This window comes from Dipodomys ordii, unplaced genomic scaffold, assembly GCF_000151885.1.
Source record: "Dipodomys ordii isolate 6190 unplaced genomic scaffold, Dord_2.0 Scaffold119, whole genome shotgun sequence".
NCBI classification, from domain to species: domain Eukaryota; kingdom Metazoa; phylum Chordata; class Mammalia; order Rodentia; family Heteromyidae; genus Dipodomys; species Dipodomys ordii.
The window spans coordinates 4,747,699-4,770,981 of record NW_012267335.1 but is presented as its reverse complement, the minus strand read 5'-3'; the positions used below and the strand labels follow the sequence as shown (position 1 = coordinate 4,770,981).

Genomic DNA, 23,283 nt, shown 5'->3' with positions numbered 1-23,283 from the left:
GTTACCCGGGAGGGAGAGCGGAGGTCGGGGAGCCGGGGGCTCGGACTTCCTCCGGGAGTAGCCGCTGGGTGTTTCTGCCGTTCGTCCACCGAGAGGGAAACCGTCCGTTCTGCCAGGTGCGGTGTCCGTCCAGCCCGCACGCTCCCGATGAAAGCCGGGCTCCCGGTTCCTCCGGCGCCCGCGCCCGCCGGGGTTACCCAGCGCGCCGCCCTCCCTCCCCGGCCGCGCTCCCGTCCCGAGTGCCACCCGCACCCCGCACACCCAGAACGGGACGCCAGAGCAAGCCTGCCCGCGCGGCCCCGTGCCCGCGGAGCCGCCGCCGGGGAACCCGCCCAGCTCCCCCGCCCGCCTTTTGTTAGGGTTTCTTTCTGAAAGCGACCCCCGGACCCGCTTGGCCGGCCGTCACCGCGCCCAGGCTGCGGAGCACCCTGGCACCGTTTGCTTGGAGGTCCGAGCAGAGGCAGGAATCCATAGTATCCACAGAATTTCAGATTCGGTGTGTGGAACAGAGTACAATTTTTTTTTTAATTTAAGCTTACAGCTTACTTGACGTATTTCCTTTTCCAGGAAAGAATGTTAATTTCTTTATGGGAGTTCTTCTATGGGCACTTTTTTCGATTTTGGATGAAATGGCTCTTACGACAGATGACTGGAAAGTGTGAATTACAGCGCATTTTTGATACCTGTGTGGGTGCACAGAGGACACACAGGATAGGTAATGTTACAACAGAAATACCTAAAACTGCTAAAAATTTAACTCAGAACGAATATCTTTTCTCACTTCCCACAGGCAGAGTGGATTCCTTATATATTCTGGACAAGTCACTTAAACTGAGTTTCATAAACTTGGTAATCTTTGAGTCTCTGTATTTCTAAAGCTACATTATAGATAAAGAAAAGAACAAAAACCTGACTACAAAGTCCGTATCTGTGCAAAGAAGAATCTAGTCTAGGTTCTTCCATATATCAGTAGTTCTTCAGATTATAGATTAAATTGTTCTAGAGAAAAAAAATTGAGACTACTATATCCCTTTGAAAACTACAAATTAATATAGACTAGTGCTGGAAGGAGTGTCATGGTCTAGATTCAGTTTTATACTTCATCCATCTCTTAATTTCATACCCATTAATCCCATATGGGATTAATGCCCCTTGTGAAGATTAAGACTCCAAATCTGCAGTCGGGTCCTATTACTTGTAGCCAGCTGGTTACTGCTCTCTTGAAATGTGACGTGTCTGAGATGCACTGTGCTATAAGGTACACACTGGGATTCAAAGCCTTTATATAAGAAAAGAAGGTCAAAAGCTTGGTTACTCAGGAAACTGATAATCTAAGTCACCTAGGCAAAAGTCCCAGAGAGTCTTTTCTCCAATTAACTAGCAAAATGCTAGACTGGAGATATGGCCCAAGTTGAAGAGCTCCAGCCATGAATGGGGAGGAAAAAAACCTAGTGAAAATTCAGGACCCTGAGTTCAACTCCTGGTACACCAAAAAATTGTAAAAATGTCTTATTAATAGCTACTTATATGCAGTGCATGTTCTCATTGATTATAAATGATGGTATTTTGGGCTTGTTAAGTTTATTAAAATTAATGTTGTGTGTTTCTTTTTAATGCAGCAGTAGAGAGTTTATAATCCAGATGTGGCTTGTATTTTCACCTTCATTCTAGTTTTAACAATCCTACTCTCTTGCCTTCTAAAATATGCCAATTTTTCAATACTTATTCCCTAAATTAGACCATAGATGGGTGAGAAATGTGTTGGGCATCTCTCTTTTTTTGGCCAGGATAAGGAGGACCTGGAAACCACCCCTGCAGCTCATGATATTATGTTAAGTGGAAAATCATGACTTGTGTTATCCAGATGAGAAATGAGAGGACGGTATTCTGCATGACTGGTGTGTAACTGGTCTAATGACAAGCTGCCTCCGGTGATGGGTGATTGAGGTTTACTTACTTCCCTAGTTCTTACAGCCTAGAGCTGACTTAAATTATACCCTGCTCTTTTGACTTGCCCTTTTGACTGCTCAGAACAAAGTACTTTTTGATAAGAAATCTCTGCAGGCTGCTTGGTATGTGTATTGTAATGTGGGGAAAGAACTTACGACAAAGCTTTACTTTGGGACAAAAACATTCTTCTTGGATTGTTCAAATTGCCTACAAAAAGGAACTTATTATTGTGTGTGCCAGTCAAAATTTTTACTAGACTAGTGAAAATGTGCTTGTCATTCTTGAAGCCAAAAGTGGAGAAGTTATCCTGTTCTTTAGGTTTAGGATAGTCACATAATCTAGTCTTCGTCCCTTTGTTCTTTTTTTTTTTTTGGTCGTGGGGCTTGACCTCTGGGCCTGGCTGCTGTCCCTCAGCTCTTCAGCTCAAGGCTAGCGCTCTACCACTTGATCTGCAGCACCGCCACCTCCTGTTCTTTTGTTCTTGTACTATTGCCAGTGCCTTAAATCTCAACACTACTGACAGCTTTCAGTGGAAGGGAACATAGTAGACAGCACTCACTGTAGTCTTCAGATGAATATCTGGGACCTGAGCTATTCTTACACTTTGGGGACTTCACTGAAACACAGGATTCTGAGGAAACTAGGTTGGTGTCACCTGTTTGGCTTGTTATGTTATGGTTAAGATCTTTTGAATTACACATTCTTTTGTATACTGTACACTATAATATAGAATTTTAAAGTGTTTGCCATGTGATTCATATAGAAATTGTATCTTCTCCAACTTTGAAAGTGACTTAAAAGTATTTTATTATTTTATAGTGTGTTTATGGAATAATTTGAAAACTGCACGTAAATGGTAATGTTCTTTCTTTTTTTATTATTTCAGAAAATTCCTTGACATACTCCAAGAATAAGGTAAGAAAGACCCTACTAATTCTCAGAAACTTAGTTTTAGTTGTTGTTAAAAAAAAAGGCTTTAAGTTTAAAATTATTTTTAGTGTCCTGCCTAGTGATTTTGCTATAAAGAAAACTTAAGTGAGATTTTCTCTCTCTAGAAATAATTCTCAAAACACATGTGTGTTTATGTGTGTGTATGTATATATGTGTCTGTATGTATGTGCTTGTGTGTATATGTGTGTGTATGTGTGTGTGTTTCATACACAGAGGTTTTTGAAGAACTGGAGGTGTGGCTCAAGTGATAGACTATCAGCTGTGAGCCAAAAGCCAAGCAGGAGGGAGAAGCCCTGAGTTCAAGCCCCAGTACCAGCACGGAGGTTAAATTGGGTTAAATTAGGAGTTAAAAGGCCTTTTTTTTTTCAGCTATAAGGGCTTCTTCTCATTCAGCTTTCTTCCATACAAACAGATTTTACAGAAAGCAACTCGGGTTGCTGAGAGTGAAGTGGACAGATGTGTTAAGGATATAATGAAGGTGAAGAATATTAACCCTGAGAAGGACACAAGGTGTGTTGTTCTCTCATTTTCCTTCTTGGTTGAGCATTTATAACCTGTGGGGTCTGGGCTCACATGCAGCTGTGAGCTCCAGAGCTGATCAGCTTCACCCTTAACCCAGCGGATGAGCAGCCAAGGTCTGGGCAGCGAGGGAGGTCCCAAGCAGTGAGTGACAGATGCAGAGCTGAAGCCTGGCTCCAGGTTCCCAGGCCCTCACTGTTCCTAATCTGCCTTCTGCCTTGGTCAAGGTAGCAGGCCATCCCTCTCCCAAGGTTAAATAACTTTGGCCTTCAGAGTTGAGTTTTCATGTTTTCCTCCTGTGAAGTCTTCCTCCAGTGTGGGCCTTGCTCAGTCCTCCCACGGAGCTCTCTGTCCAGCCTTAGACCTCAGTGCTGCAGTGGGCTCAGTAGCCCACTACAGGAGGTGGCAGATCATTGCAGGTTGGTTTACTGTCTAGCATCAAGGCTGTTCTGACAGATTTAGAGTTGTCTTCTGTCTTTTTACAAGCTCCACTATCAGATAAGTGTTTAAGATTAAAGCAAAGCTGGTAGAGGAAAGAAGTTAGGAAAGTGAATCATTTAAGCAAGAAATGGCTAAGCCATGAATAAAGCAGGTGATTAGTGACTTGAGAATTGCTTTCAGGGACATTTCAGAGATTAGAGATTGGCTTAGGGACCTTCTGATGTATGGCGTTGACAGGGAAGGTGGATCGGAACTTGGAGTGCTCTGGCTTGGGGAACTACTGGCTCGTGAAGTCATTAATAGATTTAGAGGCTCACTTTAGAAAGAGGTGTTTTCTTCAGGAGAGATAGGGTGTTGGGCAAAGAGACGACCTGTTGTGGACTACATGGAAGTGAGGTGTGTCAGTGTCCCCTGGCATGAAGATCTGGGAATGCTTGGACTGCCCAGAGGAAAGGCAAGAGAGGACAGAGCCTTGCCGTCACCAGGTTGGCCGTTCCTGCCACAGCTTGGTGTCTTTGTAGGCCTGTCTTATGTCTTAGGCAATGCTATGCAGTGTGTGCTATTTAAGGAGGCTCTTGATGCCTCCCAAGAGCCAGGATGTGCTTTCTAAGTAGACATAGGAGCCACAAACTGTGCCAGACATTACAATGATAAGAAGGTCTGATTAAAAAATAATAATAATCATTTCATCATTTCAGCTTTAAAATCTGCATGAGAGCATGCTTACTGCAGATAACAGGGTATAAACAGCTCTATTTGGATGTAGAAAATGTGAGGAAAAGGCCGTATGATTCTGATAATGCACACCATGAGAAGCTACTCCTCAAGGTAAATTATTATTTTCTGTATTTAAGTGATTGAACACTGGAGAAATTAGTCTTGACCTGAGTACAGTCTAGGAACATTCCAGAGGCTTAGTTAAACTTTCTGGTTTCTTTGCTTCTTGGAAATTTTTCTCATACTTGATTTCATGAATGTGAACAATTTTTAGCCAGTTTTTATGACTTATTGATAAATATCATTAAAACATATTCAAATTTCATTTTAATGCTTATAATCCTAAAGTTGGTTATAAATCCATAAAGAACATTCTTTTCAACCAAAAAATGTGAGTCCACAGCCTCAGATTTCCCTCCAGTTTTTATATAAATTATACTGTGAGCTTGGTATATCTCGATGCTCTGAAATCTTTTGGGATTCACAGAATGTTAATTGCCAAATAATGCCATGATAGATTAAACATTAAGATAAATAAAGATTTTTCAGAACTTTCACTTTTTCTTCATGCTTAGTACTGTGTTCTTAAGCAAGCAGTTTAGCAATTCTAGCATAAGGGTTTTAATTATGAATAAAGACATTATTTTAGATTTCTGGGTATTACTTGCTACCTTTTCAAAACCTAAAAGTCATTTTCATTGGAATAAATCTGCTACAGTACTTAAGATGATTAAAGTTCTTAAACTATTTTTTTGTTGAATTTATAATTTGTCTACAAAACTTCAGTTGAAAGTAATATATATATATATATGTGATTAAGTTATGAGAAAAAAATTATCTTGGCAAATTAATACCACCAGTATTATTTGTAACGTGCAAGCATATTCTTACAGCTCTGGAATCTTCTGATGCCCACGAGTAAGTTGAAGTCAAGAATCTCCAAGCAGTGGGCTGACATTGGTTTCCAGGGTGACGATCCCAAAACTGACTTCAGAGGCATGGGCATCCTGGGCTTGATCAACCTGGTGTAAGTGGAGTAGACGCTCTCTTCTCCCAGTGATTCCACACCATCTCCCATCCAGCGAAATTCTTGAAAGCATTGTTTCAGACTATCTTGGGTTTAATAACTGCAGGGCCAGTGTTTACTGACATGCTGACCATAATGTGAAAACCTCAGAACTGCATATGTGTGTGTGTGAGAGAGAGAGAGACACACACACACACACACACACACACACACAGAGAAAGAGAGATTGTCTTCTTCCTTCTGGCCTCCTTTTAAAAGAATTTTGTGTCCTCTCTGGTCTCTCATTCCATTTGGAGAAATCAGAACAGATAGAAGGAGGAAGTCTCTTTCTGTTCTCCACCTGTGCTAACAAGTGATGTAAATCCCTGACCTAGAGCCTGAGTGGACTCCATCTCTTTTTATTTGATACTGTTAGCTCAGGCTGGCCTTAATTAAACTCATGATCCTTCTGCCTCAGTCTTCTGAGTGCTGGGATTACAGGCATGAACCACCATACCCAAGGCAGATTGACTGCTTTGAGTAGTTTTATTGCTGATAAGGAGTTGTGTGCAGAAAGGAGTGAAATTCATAGACTGCTTTGTTAAATCACAACTGAAAGATAACAATTTTTTTTTTAAGTGTAACAGCCTACTAAGGGCATTTTAGAGTCAACTCAGGGTTAAAGTAGAAAACTTGAGAGTATGTAGGAGAGTCTTAAACTAAGCAGGACTCTGTTGATTGTGGATTTATAGATTAATTTGAGGATCAAAGAAACTAGGTATTTTGTTAAAATTTTATTGTACCTGTGTACATACTACCACATGTGAGGTGAGCCCAAAGTTTGCCCGGTTTTTACAAACTCAAAAGTTTACACTGATGTACACCAAAAGGATATATGTGAGCCTACAAACAGGTGGCTTTTTGTTTTTTTTCTTGTACCTGCTAATACTTTGGCTTTACTGCCGGTGTATTAACTGGACTGTTGGCCAAGTAGGGGGTTTGGGGGGCTTGGGGTGCAAAAGAAGGATCCTGGCTTTCTTTTGAGTGCACTGAAAACGGTATGAGCCGAAGCAGACTTGCTGGCAGTACTAGGCGCAGGCTGAGGTGAGAGGCAGGGCACCCTAATACGTGCGTTTTGACCGTTTTATACAGATAGAATAAACAGTGCAGAGCATGAACTCTGTAGAGGTGGTGTTTTTTTGTTTTTTGTTTTTTTTTTAAACAGATTGGAAGTCTGTTTAGGCAGTTTTGTAGGTAAGGCAAGTCTTGCCTAGAGCCTATGGTCGTGCTGAACAGGCTAGATCCACCAGGTTAAATACTGACCCAGGACATCTTGTGAGTCACACAAGTGCCTGAGGTGGAGGTGGGTGGAGCCCGAGAGCCAGGGCTATCCTCCTCACAGTGCCCCCCTGCTCTGGTGTCTGAAGCTGGGGCCTGCTGCCTTTTCATGATTGTCTCTAAACACTTGTAGGTATTTCAGTGAGAAGTACACCAAGGAGGCTCATCAGATTCTTTCCCGCGCAAACCATCCAAAATTAGGGTAAGCTGCATACAGGTTAAAGAAACTCGTCTCTGGCATTTAAGATAACCATGGTTTAAAGGTCTTTCACGGTATTTCTATTGATATGCTTTTACTAATTTCTAATGGATATGCTTTACTGTGTAAGGTAGTTACATGACACATTATTTTTAAAGTAGATCATGATCACAAGTGAATTTTACATTTATTTCTATAAATCTTTGTCATAAGAGATAGTTTATAAAATGGAGATTTTTTTTCTCCAGGAATACACTTGAAATTTGGAATAGAAAATAGTTTTGAAACAGCAAAATGACAAATAGCTTCAGAATTATAAAGTGAAATGCAAATTGAAGTCAAATTACTAGCTCTATCATTATGTTTATGTTCTGATGATCCTGAAAAATCATAATAATGTTAGATGTTAGAAATTAATACGTTGGGAAGGGAAAAGAAAATGTCAGTATATCAATGAGATTTGGTGAATGTAGTTTTCTTTTTATGTGTCATATAAACAAATTATTTTTTTTGTTTCTTAGCTTCTATCTAGAAGCTTTAGGGAAAAAAGTGTTTTGGATCCATCCTTTTTTTTTTTAATATTATGTAGAGGTTATTGTAAAATCCATATTAAACTTCCTTCACTTTTTCCCAATTCCTTGTCTAACTTTAACTTTATTTTGTGAGCTTTTTGGCTAGCTGGTATAACTGGTAATGTTTCTGACATAGGTATTCTTATGCAATAGTTGGAATCAATCTTACAGAGATGGCTTATAGCTTACTGAAGAGCGAAGCATTGAAGTTTCATCTCTACAACTTTGTTCCTGGTATGCCAACAATGGAACACTTCCATCAGTTTTACTGTGAGTATTACAACAAGCTAATACTAGATTTCACTAGAGAATTGTCAAACCGTAAGGAAGGCATAATGGATTTCCTCTACTATCTCTACCAACAGAGAAAGCTTCATACTTATATGTACTATGTAAGATCTTTGAAGGCTAAGAAAATAATAGTACATGGGTCTCTAAGCGTATTTTTTACTTCACTCTATATTTACTCATAAAAAGGAATTTGATAAGGCAAGTACTACGTGTACAGATTTAGCAGTCATACAGATTTTCTGTAGACATTCACTTCCTAGCCTCCTACAAAATGAATTTTCTCTTTTTAAATCTATAATGAGTGCTCTGGAATCAAAGGTGTAGACCTTTGAAGATTATTTTTCTTACTTGATTTTTTTTTATTTTTTTTTAAATTCGGAAATTTACAGTATTGTGGAATAATGATGCTCATTTAAAGTCACAAGTTCATTCTAACTTTCCTGGAGCAAATTGTCTATCACAGTCTGTAATATATAACGGTGCTCACATGTTATATACCATATATGTGATCAGCAGCATGGTTGTTACTTGATTTTTTGTTTTGTTTTGGTTGGTTGTGGGGCCTGAACTCTGGGCCTGGGCGCTGTCCTTCAGCTCTTCAGCTCAAGGCCAGCTCTCTACCACTTGAGCCACAGCGCCACTTCTAGCTTTTTCTGCTTATGTGGTGCTGAGGAATCGGACCCAGGGCCTCATGCATGCAAGGCAAGCGCTCTACCTCTGAGCCACCGTCCCAGCCCCTACGACTTGACTTTTTAATATTTTTTAATTAAACAGTTGCACAGAGTTTTCAGTGTAGACCCGAATGCCGGGTGTCTTGGTCACCACCCCTCGCGTCGTCCTCCCCGCCGTCCGTGCCTCAGCGGACGTAGTGCAGTTTTTATATAATGTACATTGAATAGAATGTCTGTATTTTTGTTACTTTGTAAGAAAAAATCATTTTGGACTTCACCTGCTGTTTTTCAAGGCCAGGTTTTCTGTAGCAGGCTGGGCCCACACAGTTGTTACTGTCACTAACACGTATGGGGGCAGCGGTGGGATAGTGAGGGTTTGTTGAATCAGTTCACTCTCTGAAGCTGTCGCGAGCAGTGAGTTTGCATGTCACCGAGCCTCACGCTCTACTTTCCTTCATCTTTTTGTGTTTCTGGAACGTTACTGCGTGTTGTGGGGATATGGCAAACTTCACCAATGCGTGGTTGTATCGTAACTTCAGCCTGTGTCAAAGGTGTCCGTGTCACAGTCCGCCATCGCCCTCCCGCCTTTACCCCTTCATTCCCATCTACATCCTCAGTCTCCCTTCCTCTGTCTGCGCCTCTCCCTCCCATGTGGAACTACATGGTAGCTTCCATCTTTGTTATTTGATTACTGTAGTAACCTTTTAACTCATCCTCTGTGTGTCGAAACTCTTCAATTGTCCACACAGGATGTCGGGTTATTTAAAATGAAAATCTAGCCATTTCACTCACAGAGTTCTTCAGAGGATCCTCATTCATAAACCCTGTGTGATCTGAGCCGTGGTATCCTTCCAGACTTAGCTTTGGCCATACACACACAGACACACACACACACAACACGCACACCACATGCGTGCATGCACTTACATACACTCAGAGTCTACAGTCATGGCAGTCTTCTTGACTGGGCTGTTGCAGGTCTCGCACACCCATTAGCCAGCACTCCAGAGGCTGAGGCAAGAGGGCTCCAGTAAAAGCCCAGCCTGGGATCACAGGGATACATAGTAGTCTCAAAAAGCAGAACTAAAAGAATCCACGGATGAATGAAATGAATGTAAACACAGATAAATCTGAGGAAATAAACCAGAACTGGCTAGGAATGTGCCAGTGTCTCTCCCTGCAAGTGCATACGAGGCAGCTCTGGACAGCTGTCGCATTTCCCCCTTCTGTCCACAATGTGTATTAATTTCCAAAGTTTTTGCTGTATTAGAGATGGAACTGAGGGAGAGCCCCTGCTCAGTTGTACATTTGTGAGTAATTTCTGTCCATATACGGTTGTATGAATCTAGGCCCCAAATGCATTTTCAATCAAAGATAGAAAATAGTATTTAAAAATAATAAGACTGCTATCTTTAGTCCATCTTTTAGAGCTGAGAAGCAAATGGAATTTTTCCATAGGCTTCATTGATTTTCTTACATTTCCTACTTGTCAAAAATCTGGTTTAGCATATACCAAAAGATCAATCTGAAATCTTTATCAAATTGAATTTTTGAAGCTGTATGTAGTCTTGGAATGGGCTAGTTTCTAACTATAGTGTTTACATTGTGACCAATCTTACTGAAATGGAATTTTCTTTTTTTAAGTTTTTCTCTGAAACTGGGCAGGTGCAGTTTTGTAAAGTCACTGGTGCTGAGAAAAGTCATTGAAAACAGCAAGTTCCTAATACTTTTAATGCTATTTTGATGATTGCATCCTAATATGGAATGTAAGGGGGTAGTTACTTGTAAAACTGAGTGGTTTATAATTTTATTAATGAGAGTGACATGTTTTTTCTTTTATTGCAGGTTATCTTGTCTATGAATTTGACAAGTTTTGGTTTGAAGAAGAACCAGAAAGCATTATGTATTTCAACCTATATAGAGAGAAGTTTCACGAAAAGATTAAAAGACTGTTAATGGATTGCAATGTAGTACTTACTTTAAAAATATAAACCATCCATAGAAGCTTCTATTTCTACCACATTTTTGCACACACAACAGAATTTATACGTTGTAATAGAAATTATCTGATCAATTACACTCTTATATATAATTTCCTACAAAAATTCTTCAGAAATTCTATTTAAGAAAGCTAGTGGACAATCAGTGTATGTTTACAGTTTATGTTGATACACTGCTCTCCAAAGGTACCTTATCCTTCCAAAGACCCCTCTGTAGGGTCTTACCACTACAGTCGGGAACTTAGGACTTAGCCCATTCATGTCAAAGTATAAATCAGGTATTTGTCACTTGGTTGATGAAATTGTGTACAAATCTGTTTTCATCTTTTTGATGTGCGATAGCTATCAAGTTGAGATGTTTTTCAGTGCTCTTCAAGGATTTTAGGTTTGGGTCCAGAAATACATGTTTTTTCATTGGCTTTGCATTCTTTGTGCTTCTGGGCCGATTAGCACCAGGTCCTCCTCTGTGGCATCCTTTGTTTCCATCCCAGCCCCTCATCACTGGTAGCAACCAGAGTCTGGAGATGGCCAGGAGCGGGGAGGGGAGACCGTGGGAATAACGGCCTCTCTTTTGGTTTCTCTGATTACTTAGGAGAAATGAGTGAATGACAGGATTGGTGACCATCTTATTTGTATTAGAATAACATGCTTTAAAGTATAACAGTGTTTCCCTAAGACTTTGTTAATAAGTTCTGTGTTTGCATTTTTTCAGTTAAGAACCTTAGTGCTTTGCTGTGAGAACCTATCTGTGTGTTTATGAAAAGCAAATGATATTGCCAAGAAAAATCTCATTTTTTTTTCAAAAGAAAGTTTGTTTTGAGAAGCAAAAGGAAAGCTTCGATAAGCCTTGGTTAAGCATCCTAGGTGTATTGACTGCCAGTAACTTGGCTTTTGACTTCCTGGTGTTTCTGGAAATGACTTTGGACCTGAACTGAATGGGGTTGTTAACAGCTTGAGGATGCTGACTGTGCGTTTTGTAGAGCGTTGTTCTCCTCAGGGCTCAGGAGGTAGCATGTGCTGTGATGAGAGCCTCATAGGATGAGTTCTTGGTGTGCTGTGGACATTTCTCCTCATCGCCAGTCGGCCTCGAAGAACTTAAAGATAAGAAAGCTCATCCAGTGGCTGAGGTCTCCTTACAGAAACCTGGTTTACATGGTAACTTAAACAATGTTTGCACATTGTTTCATGGGATGTTTGTCCATCAGGCGTGACAGGCAGGATTCATACTTTGTTTCTGTTGCTCATAGCTGTTGAAGAGCTTCAGTCTCCAGACTTGTCAGAGACAAGAGAGAGCAAACGTCCAGTGGGAAACCCACAGATGCAGTGTTACATAGCACATACCTTGAAGTGCATGGATTAAAATTTTTTCCTCTGTAAGATGAAAGTATTTTTAAAACTTGGTTCATTTTATTATAATGGTAGTGATTTAGCTTTCCACTGTTACAGGAATGTAATACTTGATGTCCCGTGGGGAACTTCTCAACCTTGGTAACATATTTACTAACAAAAAATATTCTGGTGCTTTCTCTCTCATCTAGCTAGAGTTTCAGGATGTGTAGCAAAATCCAAGCCAGATCAGGCATTAACTATGGAAGTTCATTGTATAAGGTGTTAGTAGTCCATGGAAAGCAATGTTGTTTGTCTTTAATTTAGTGCTAAAAATACTTATGTTTAGTTTTTGATCTTTGAATAGCTGAGATCTTGAAGTAATTTAAATCTTTATTAGTCTGCATAATAAAAGTGCTTGAAGTACAGAAGGGTTCTGCTCAAATAAGTTTTTCCCCTTTCAGAGATGGGAGGGGAAAAAACCAATTCTAATGATGATCAGAAAATATCATAAGGTTTTCTCAGTAATATGCTTCATTAAATCCACCTATTTGTACATTACAGACATTGTTTGGTTTTGCTCAGAGTAATCATTAACCATTTATAGAGAATTTGATCTGAAATCCACCAACAGATTTAGAAATTCGGACATCCACAAGGCAAGCCGTCACTAGCTGTGCACAGAGTGTGACAGAATTCTGACTCAGGTGATGCTGATAGGCAGAAAAGGAATAATGGTGTCACTATTGTTCATGCCATCCTTATTCTACCTTGTATGTCAGATTCTTACGTCATTGTGAAATCCATATTTAGGATCTTTCTGTCATTAGTAAAATGTCAGGGTAGTAAGAGTATGATGGGATTAAAGTCGCAGGATAATGACATTTGCATTAGCATCCAGGAAGTAGAGTCAGTATGGAAGGAGACACCATATGTGCAGCTTGCAGAAATGGCACCAGACAGGAAAGCTCTAAAAGCCCGACCATGTTTCCTAAGACAATCATTAAAGATTTGGGAGAAATCGGGTTGTATCTGTGACCCCCTTGTGAATAAATGTGGAACTATAGCTACACATTAAATCTGTGTCTTCAACTGGCACTATTTATACTTCCAAAATCAGAAGCTTTCTTAAAAATACCCATCCTGATCTTTTTCTACTTTTAAGAGCTACTTGGATTTATATGTATTTTTCTATGTGAAAATGGAGGAACTCCTTATTGTTATTCCAGTGCTCACAAAATTGTTCATCTACTGTCTGACTTCTCTGAGAACATTCAGTGGGATAGAATTGGTCAGAGACTCGCTCAGAGGCTGAGCCTCATCTGAGTGGTGGAGGGTGGCTTATTTCTAGAACAGGAAAGATGGCGGTGCCGGGCACAGGAGAGGAAGGCTGGCTGGGATGACGACAGTGTTATTATCCTTGGAACAGTAGAAGCCAGCAGGTAACTTCTCACAGTAAATACTCACCTTACTTCTCTGTGAACAAGACCAGGGAAACTTTAATTTCCTTTTTTTTTTTAAATCTGAACCTCTCCACACAACAATTTTTAGATGAAAGTTAATGGAATTGTTAGTATACCGAGGGAAACCATGAGTTTTTTTTTTTTTTTTTTCTGTCTTCGGCTTCTGATGAGAAAAGTTAAAAATGTATAGGTAAGACCCAGCTGCCGCATTCCTGCTAGAGGGCAGTGCTGTGTTTTTCTTACAAGTATTTCAATATTTAAGCAGTAGTGTTCCCTGGAGGAAAATTTCTTGCCCAGTTGGCAACTTAAATTAACTTTTTGTCTACTTTGGATAAATCAGTTGAGATTTAAGTAAACGTCGTAGTGTGAAGTGTGATGTCATTTTGTTTGTGATGTTAAGTGAGCAAATAAAAAGGTTAAACTTGTAAGCCTTTCTGTCTTTCTGTCCTCCCCACACCTTCTTAAGTCACTTAGTTTCATTTTCTGTCGTGCTGCTGCAGAGGAATTAGAATATACAGAAATCATTTGGCTTCAGTGGAAGGATGCGAAGATTTACTTCATCCCTGACAGATCATGTGACTAAACTAGCCACAGCCACAAGTCTCATGCCACAAGAGGACAACCGTGCAGCACAGCTTCACGTGCACCCCACCCACCCCACTCCCCGACATAACAGCCCGGGCTTGCTGTCGGGCAGTTTCATGGTCTCACTTTATTCCTCACCATCAAATCCAGGCGTGCACCCTAAAAGACGACCTTAAAAGGTATTAGCAATACTTTATTGAATATATGAACTGAAAACTGGTTAATAAATAAAAGGAAATGGTAATATTTGCTTCCGTTTTCCAACAGTTGGAGTGATAATGAATGTGCCTCCTATTCAGTCACACAATTTTATTCCCATATAGTCAATCGAATGCAGTGACTAATCTGGGCGTTGCAGGGTGAGCTCCAGTGGGGTTTGTCCACAGGGTGGTTTTCCCTGGGGAGGCAGCGCAGGGCTTCCTGGGTGCTGCAGGCCCCGGTCTGCCTAGGTGGTGCAGTCCACAGTCTGCCTGGACTTGGTCAGCTCTCGTTTGAGCTGCTCGAAGCACACAAACATAATGACGTTCCAGGATGCCAGTCGCAGGAAGGAAGGCATGAATCTAGAAAAGCACATGGCGCCATCATGAGTGTCTTTGGAATGCACTGTGTGTGTGTGTGTGCGCGCATGTGTGCACATGCTCTGGTTCTGGGGCTTAATTAATCTCAGATCCTGGGTTCTATGCCTGAGCTTTTGCTCAAAGCTAGTGTTCTACCACTTGAGCCAGAGCATCCTTAGATCTCAGTATCCTAGGATTACAGGTGTGAACATGTTGCCTAGCCAGCCATCTGGCCATTTGGAATTCTTGAAGCTCTTCCTTTACAAGCATTTTACGTTTCTCATCTTGCCATTTAAATGAAGTATTTTTCATTTATCCTCTGCCCCAAATAGTGTCCAGTCGGTGTCCTAGACTGCTTCAAAATAACAAACCCTGGCAATCCTGTTTACCACATTTGCCTCAATTGAGATGATCACAGTTCCCAGCCAGCCTGAGCAAAAAAGGAGTAAGTGAGAACCCACCAGGACGGGCACGGTGGTGACTATCTATAGTCTCGGACACCTAGGAGGTAGAGGTGAGAGGATCTGAGGTCAGCCGGAGCAAAAACAGGAAACCCTATCTAAAAGCCAAAATAGGGTGGGGCCATATGGAGCCCCATCACACTTGTCTTTTTGTGTAAGAGTTATTTTGTTTGGCATAATGTTTTCAAGATTAATCCATAGTGTCATAGGTCCCCTAATTTGAAAAAAAATTACTATTCAGTGATTAAGAACATATGTGTTGGAATGGTAACCCCTTTGTACAACTACAATAAAAAAAGAACTGATATATCCATTTCCCGTTAACTTTATAATGTGTATCATTTACATTCATATAAGTAAGTGCTAGAGGCATGGCTCAAGATGTAATGCATCTGCCCTAGCCAAGTGCCAGACCCAGTTCAAACCCCAGTACTGCTGACACACACATACCTACTTCCATGATATATATCTGATACACACACACACACACACACACACACACACATATATATATATATATATATATATAGTAAGTGCTTGGAGCTTTTTGTATGATGCATATGGTGCATTTGTGCCTATTTTATAAGGTCTGAAGCACTGCCTTACAATTTTAAAGGGGCTCGGAATTTTGCTATTTTGCTACTAGTCTAATCCTTGCTCACACTGTATTTTCTCAGGAAGGTAGTTGCAGTACAATAGAATATTTCATTATGGAAAATTCCATCTGTTGCCCAATACAGTCTATCAGTCTGCTAGACCCGTAGCAAGTTCTGTATCATTTTTCTAGGTCAGCAACAATGACTTTTTCTAGTTTTGCTTTAATAGAATTTTTGAAAAGGAGACATCCCGGTAGCAGAGAGCCACCCTGGGTTCAAACCCGGCGCTCCCGACACAAAAACTAACTGCAATTTTTAAAAGGCTGTCAAAATAGGAAAATCAAATCTTTTTTCCTCTCACCTCCCTCTGGTCTAGAGTTGTACCTCACGACAGAGTATGTTCAAATTTCCAGTCTTGGGGAAGGGCCCTGATGTTTAAGAAGCTCTGGACAAGGCTAGCTAGTGTGTCTCTCCCAGCTTTTTACTTCCTGACACAGGAATTGGTGGACTGGAGCCACCTGTGCTGAAGTGCGTCAAGGGTTAAGTGAGGTTGGTAAGCGACATGCCAACTGTTACTGGACAACAGTGTCCCCAAACACAACATGACAGACAACGGAGATCCTGTCCCTACCCTTTGAAGAAAGCTGTCGGCCCTTCCTTGGTAAGCATGCTCATGGCACAGCTGGGCACGCTCAGGTACTGTCCTGGCGGGGAATTAATGAATCTGGTTTTCACCACATCCGCTGGAGACGACATGAGCGTTGCGGAGAATCCAGCAATAAGAGCCGACAGTAAGTGGCAGGGGACATCGTCTAGGAGATGAATGAAAGAAGTCAACATCGGACTGGGGGTGGGGGAGGGCATCCTCATGTCATCTGTCACGTCCTTACAAACCTGCTGACAACGGGAGGTCATCTGCATACATGAAGGTTACACCTGTGCTAGGAAAAGATGGTCACTAGAACATGGATAACGGATGGCAAACGCTCCAGGAAACCAACTCAGGCTTCTGTGTGTCCTGGCCTCATGTCTGCTACGTGGGCATCATGGGAAAATGTGACCCATGACCCAGTGTGAGGTGCAAAGGGCTCTACCACTTCCCCACCTCACAGCATTCTCTTTGCTTTTCTATATCAGCAGCAACGACACGGAGGAATTGGTGGCTTGCTTTCAAGCAATACCTGAAAGCCTGGATGCTGTAGGCTGTAAGAGGGGAGCTCAGAGTACTCTCAGCACTGCCTGGACCGAACACCTGCCATTATTGAACTTGAGCTGCAGTAAGGTTGTCATCAAAGCAGAACTTCAATGTCTGTCTGTGCTGTAGATTCACCCATACTTTTGTTTTTGCTTTTTGTTTTGGTAGGGAAAGCAGTGATGAACTTGCTACAAAATCAGCCTTTCTGGAGAGAGGGTGTGGTGGATAGATTTCCTGAATGCTGCTGTGTTAGGCACAAGAGTCTAACCAAAGTACATACACTAACGTTAAATGAGAATTATGCTGATATAAAAATACAGTTGCATTTAATTTTTTTTGGTAGCAGCCAAAAACGTAGTGTAGGCAAAAATGAATAGGGCTCAGTTTTTAAAGTTTTTTTTTTTTGCATTTCTCAAAAAGTGACATTTCATGTACAAAAATTGCTTTAAAAAATAACCGATGTGGCCACAGATTCCCCGAGATGAAGTTATAAATGCGCAGACACGTTTGGGATGAGTCCACACGAGGAAGTTACCTGCTAGGATTTTGTTTCCCACGAAGAAATCCTTCACCAGGTCGTAGGTCACAAGCTCTGTGCAGTTGATGATGACGCTTCTCAGCAGGTTAGGTGAGGTCCCTGGAGAGAAAACACCACGGGCTCAGTCTGGTGTGTGACGCGGGAGTTGTGGTGATTGTGTCGCCCGCCTCACCGTGACTTACCTTTCCAAAGCGTCGACAGGCTCTCTTTGGTGGCGATAATTCTGTACGCGTTGTAGGTGCCCGTGTAGCGAGGCTTGAGGCCGTGGAGGTGGCTCTGTGCTTGCATTCGGACCTTCACCACCTCCGTGGGTTGCCCGACAAACACGGCCACGCTTCCGGTCATCAAGCCAGCTAAGATCTTGTTTCCCAAACTTGGTGGTTCTATCCAGAGAAAGAAAAGACAAAAACGGTCAAGACCTCTAATGCTCCCACATTTTAACTCTGAGTGGTTCAGAGTTTTCTATTCTTCTATCTTTCTACTTCCCTCATGTCAGTTGGAGATAGACTAGATCATAGCTGGGCTGCACAACATTGATTGAAGCGCTTTGAAAATCAGGGTTTTCAAGGTGCAATAAGCCATGTCTCTGTGAACAGTGGCCTAGTCCTTCCCAGAATTCATCTGAACCCTCCTCTGTGGTTAGCGGTTGGAGTCAACCTTCCCCAGCAATGTCACCATGTTGCCTCTTCTTCCTGCTACCAATGATGGCACGGTTTATTGGATTCATTGTTAAGGACAGCCCAGTGAACAAATTGCCTTAATAGGGGTTTCACAAATCAATTTGCAAGGCTGGGAATGAGGCTCAGTAATAGAGTGCTTGCCAAGCACACATGACGCCCTGGATTTAATTCCTCAGTACCACATACACAGAAAAAGCCACAAGTGCCATAGTGGCTCAAATGGTAGAGTGTTAGCCTTGAACAAAAGAAGCTCAGAGAAGCTAGATGCCGGTGGCTCACATCTGTAATCCTAGCTACTCAGGAGGCTGAGATCTGAGGATTGCAGTTCAAAGCCAGCCTGGTCAGGAAGGTCTGTGAGACTCTTATCTCCAATAAACCCCTCAGAAAACTGGAAGTGGTGCTGTGGCTCAAGTAGTAGAGTGCTAGCCTTGAGCTGAAGAACTGAGACACAGCACCCAGGCCCAGAGTTCAAGCCTGAGACCAACCAAAAAAAAGAAGCAGCAGCAGCTCGGGGACAGTGCCCAGGCCCTGAGTTCAAGCCCCACAACTGACCAAAAAAAAATCAATTGCATACTTCTTTTTCTTTCTAGACAGAAAAGCTCCAATTTGAGGAAGAGAACATGTGCAAGTGCTGCTGTTTTTCTTTCCAATTTGTATGACAACTACTACCTTGTATGGTGCTTCTTTTTGGGGGCTGGGGGGGGGGAGATCTGGTGCTGTGGATGGAACCCAGGGCCTTGTCCACTAGGTAAGAGCACTACCACTGAGCTACAGGGGCCAGCCTTGCTTGCTAATTCCCCCCCAGTACTGGGGTTTGAACTCAAAGTCTTATATCTGCTAAGCAGGTGCTCTATCCCTTGAGCCATGCCCCTAGCTCTTTTTGCTTTACTAAAAATCGTCCTATATCCCTCCCCCCACCCATCACCATCACCATCCTCGGATTCCCTGCCTTCCACCCAGGTGGGGTGACAGACATAGGCCCCGCCCTGGCTCATTGATTGAGATGAAGTCTCAGGAACTCTTTGTCCAGGATAACCTTGCACGGGGACCCTCCCATCTCCCAACCGCCCAGGAATTGTTACCGGGAGTACAGGTGTGAGCTACACGGCCCCACCTGGATTACAGTTAGTGAGCAGAGCTAAACTCGGGGCCGGGGGTGAGGCGGGGTGCGGGGTGGTGCTCACTGTCGGTCTCGGCCGCGAAGTACTCCTGGGCGGTTTCATAGAGGCCGATGCGCAGCGAGGCCGAGCTGATCTGCCTCTGGATGCCGGCGGGCAGCCCGCTGTACAGTTTCGCGGGGCCTTCGGTTTTGGCCAGCGTGGTGATTGTTCCCAGGACCCCCTTGTACTTGATGCCGCTGGACGTAGGGCTTTCCCCTTGAATCTGGAGATGAAGAGGGAATGGCGGTCATGGGTACGAGGAGAGGGGTGAACTTGGTGAGGACCAACTATACACCTAAGCTGCCTCGTTTTGTGTGTGTGTGTGTGTGTGTGTGTGTGTGTGTGCGCGCGCAGCGCGCGGGCAGCCTCCGTCTCCCTACACTAGCAGGCTGGGACGGTTCCTGAAGAGCCTGGGGATAAGAGACTCCTGGCTGAAGGATGCTGACAGCCCCTGTGCCCCCATCTTCCCAAGGGTCCCCCTCCAGCCTGGTCCTCCTGATTCTTCAGCTTATCTGGAAAAACAAACAAACAACCCCCACCGTCCTACTCTAAAGGGTCCCAGCCTGGACTATCTAACTTTTTATATGTTTGGCCAGTCCTGGGCTTGAACTCTGGGCCTGGGCGCTGTCCCTGAGCTTCCTTTGCTCAAGGTTAGCGCTCTACCACGTGAGCCACAGTGCCACTTTTGGCTATTTCTGTGTATATGGTACTGAGGAATCGAATCCAAGGCCTTCATGCATGTGAGACACTGCGCCCTCTGCCCGCTACGCCCCCTGCACCCTTGTGCCCTGTGCTCCCTGCACCCCTGTGCTCCCTGCGCCCCTGTGCCCTTTGTCCCCTGCACCGCTGGGCCCTGTGTCCCCTGTGCCCCCTGCGCCCTTGCCCCCTGCACCTCTCCACTCCTGCGCCCCCTGCGGCCCCGCGCCCCTGTGCCCTGTGCCCTCTGCGCCCTGTGCCCCTGCGCCCTGTGCCCTCTGCGCCCTGTGCCCCTGCGCCCTGTGCCCCTGCGCCCTGTGCCCTGCGTTCCACGGCCCCGCGGCCCCTGTGCCCCCTGCGCCCTGTGCCCTCTGCGCCCTGTGCCCCTGCGCCCTGTGCCCTGCGTTCCGCGGCCCCTGTGCCCCCTGCGCCTCTGCAGCCCCGGCGTCCTGTACCCCGCGCCCCTGCGCCCTGCCCCCCGTGGCCCTGCACCCTGCGTCCCGCCTCGGACCCAGCCCCCACGCACCTGCAGGCGCACTTTGGCGGTGTCCAGTGGGAAGGTGATGATGTCGGCCAGGCAGGCGGACACCCCCGCCGAGAACATCTGGACGCCCATGGTCGGGTGCTCCTCCGGGGCGGCGGCCGGCGCCATCTCCGCTCAGCGCCCGCGGCCGGCGACCCCCGACGTGGAGTCCGCTTCGCCGCGCTTCTTCCCCGGCCCGGGCGGAGCTCGCTCCGCTGGCTCTCCGGATGGGGTCCGGCAGCGGCGGCGGCGGCTGCGGCGATGGCTGGGCCGGGCTGCGCGCTGGGGACCAAGAGAGAGTCGGGGTCCCGGTCCTCTCCCCACGCTGCGCCCCGGCTGCCGGGCACCGCTGCGCCTCGGCCCGGCGCGGAGAGCGATTTATCCCGGCGGTGGGAGCGGGGCGTGGGGAGGGCGGGGCGTGGGGAGGACGGACGGGGGCGTGTCCCGGGCCCCCAACCCGTCCTGCTGCCCCAGGACGCACGGCGGGGGACATCCCACAGCCCGGACGGGCACCTCGGGGCACAGGATGACGGACAGGGCGCGGCCCTCAGCCTTCCATGAACCCGCATCCCGCTCCTCACCGCTCCGTTCTCCCTTGGGTCCCAGCCCCCGCGGTCCCTCGGTCCGGGAGGGACAGGCCAGGGCCCTGTGCCAGGGCCGCTGCCCTAGCGACTCTGTGACTCCTGGAAAGTCATCTTTCCTCCAGATTTTGTTTCCAACTGTGTAAAATGTGGCCCCTTAGCCGCGCCCAGGCCTTACCTATGGCAGTGTGGGTGGGGCTGGGGCCCGTGGGGGAGATGTCCCTATTCTCTGCGCCAAGGTTTCCTTGGAGCAGTTAACGATCCACTGGAAAACGGTTTTAAAATGTCCTTTTAGAAAACAAAAGTAGGAAGCAGTAAGAGTCAGAGGAAGAAAGAAGGGAAAGGACCGGATCTTTCCTTCCAGAACGTTCCCCCTGCCAACCCACAGGACCTGTGAATAGGGTGCGCATCCTCATTGAAAACTTCCAGACCCTGCTGGTGCTGCACCGGGCAGTGGCCGGCAGACGGGGTCCCTTCCTCCGGCAGCAGGGCCTTTGAGACACCACGCTTGGGGGATAACTCTGAAATCAGCTCTAAGAAAATGTGCCTGCTCTGCCTCAACGAATCCAGCCCCAAGGAGCGTCCGAGACTTGAGGAAGGAGGGCAGTGTGGACCACGCCGGGAGCTCTCAGCAATCAGAGGAACAAACGTGCACAGGCAGCTTCTCCTGGAGAAGCTGAAGTGAAGAGCGATGGCCGGTGGGCAGAGATGGGAAAAGGGGATCACAGGCAGCAGTGCGCTCTGCCGGCCTGGTGCGCTGGGAAGCTGGATGATGGGAAGGAGAGAGGGAGACAGGAGGACGTTGCTAGGCCTGAAGCCCTAGAACCCCAGTGGAGCTGCTCTGAGTGCGCGTTTGTGTTCTCCCCTCCTCACCTCACACCCGGCTCAGGGCTCCCATGCGCATGGCACATTTACCTTGACAGGGCAGTGTGGGAAAGGACTGGATGTGGAGTGCAAGAGTTTCCTTGGGTAAACGCTGTAAAGGAAGTGTTTTGACAGACAAGAAGATGGCAACAGTTGGTCAGCTGAGAATTCTTTGCAAACATGAAGTGGATACTTCTGTCATGAGCTACCCAGACAAAGGAAAGCCTGGTTAGTCAGGTTTGGTTCTGATGCCTAGGGTGGCTTTTTGGAATGCAGCTATGCACTACATTGTAGCTATCAGAGTGTGTTACAATATGAGGCCGTTATGGCTAAGCAGAGACTGTCTATTACGACATGAATAAAATATACAGGCAGCATTCATCTTTGCTGGCTCCTGACTTGATGGAACATTGACTCCTTATTGCCACCTGAACCTTCCTTCCGGAATCCCTCACAGCGCTTCTGTCTGAAGTGGTTTTATTTTCACATTTTTTCCCCATTCCAAATTCAGACAGGACACATCCCATGCAAAAGCCAAGAATGATCTGAACTTTCAAATGCAACAGCATATATATTCTAGAATTACTTTTATTTTTGATAGGAAAATGCCAGATGTGATTAGTATTGACAGAAAGCAAATAGTAAATTGCTACAGTGCTCTACAAAAATAAGCTATCCCTTGTGGCTTTTCTTTTTTAAAAAAAGTTTTTATTGTCTTTAAGTAGTTGTACAGAGGAGGTATAATTTCACAAAACAGTTTGTGAATATAATATGATGCATCTTTTTTTATTTTTTATTTGTGGGCCTGAACTCTGGGCCTGGGCGCTGTCCCTCAACTCTTCAGCTCAAGGCTAGCACTCTACCACTTGAGCCACAGCACCACTTCTGGCTTTTTCTGCTTATGTGGTGCTGGGGAATTGAACCCAAGGCCTCATGCATGCAAGGCAGGCACTCTACCTCTGAGCCACCTTCCCAGCCCAATATAATGCATCAGTGTCACCCCTTCAACACGCTCACCCGCTTCGGCCACCCCTTCCCTTGATTTCTTTTTCTGTACAGTGTCCTCGTGATTGCATTCTCTCCCGGCCCTTCATTCCTCTGCCCTTCTCCATCCGGCTCCACTGCCCTCCTGCAGGTCCCACATCCCGGTGCTTATTTTGCTGGGCTTTGACTTTGTCTTTTTAAATGATGGCACTCTGTGAGCTCATCGTTACAGAATCACTACACATTCGTCCATTCATCCTATCCAAGAATCAAGGCTCCCTTTCCTCCCATGCCCCAGGTCGGCGCCAGCCTCCTGCGGCCAGCGGAGCGGAGCTGACCGGACTGGATTGGATACCGCCGACCTTCAAGGCTGCCTCATCAAAGTTCTTGCAGCTGCGTCACCGGCCAGCGGAGCACAT

At 44.9% G+C, this 23,283-nt stretch overlaps 2 protein-coding genes across 3 annotated transcripts; one reads left to right on the top strand and one right to left on the bottom strand.

Annotated features, from left to right (window-relative positions):
* Nucleotides 1–67: 67 nt before the first annotated feature.
* Elmod2 (ELMO/CED-12 domain containing 2) lies at nt 68–13,872 on the top strand. 2 transcript variants are annotated; one of them, XM_013029553.1, is made up of 9 exons: nt 68–116; nt 568–715; nt 2,837–2,865; nt 3,314–3,411; nt 4,560–4,689; nt 5,472–5,605; nt 7,056–7,124; nt 7,830–7,963; nt 10,501–13,872. In XM_013029553.1, the coding sequence occupies exons 2-9, from the start codon at nt 574–576 to the stop codon at nt 10,644–10,646; spliced, it is 882 nt and encodes a 293-aa protein (XP_012885007.1). In that variant the 5' UTR covers nt 68–116; nt 568–573; the 3' UTR covers nt 10,647–13,872. The 2 variants fall into 2 exon arrangements, with proteins under 2 accessions (XP_012885007.1, XP_012885008.1); XM_013029554.1 differs by lacking the exons at nt 68–116; nt 568–715 and adding an exon at nt 2,471–2,594.
* A 314-nt stretch (nt 13,873–14,186) lies between these two features.
* Nucleotides 14,187–20,770, bottom strand: Ucp1 (uncoupling protein 1 (mitochondrial, proton carrier)). Its single transcript, XM_013029519.1, has 6 exons — nt 20,439–20,770; nt 19,241–19,439; nt 17,559–17,759; nt 17,374–17,475; nt 16,275–16,455; nt 14,187–14,589 (listed from the first exon to the last, which is right to left on the bottom strand). Exons 1-6 carry the CDS (start codon nt 20,562–20,564, stop codon nt 14,475–14,477), a joined length of 924 nt encoding a protein of 307 aa, XP_012884973.1. The 5' UTR covers nt 20,565–20,770; the 3' UTR covers nt 14,187–14,474.
* Nucleotides 20,771–23,283: the final 2,513 nt, after the last annotated feature.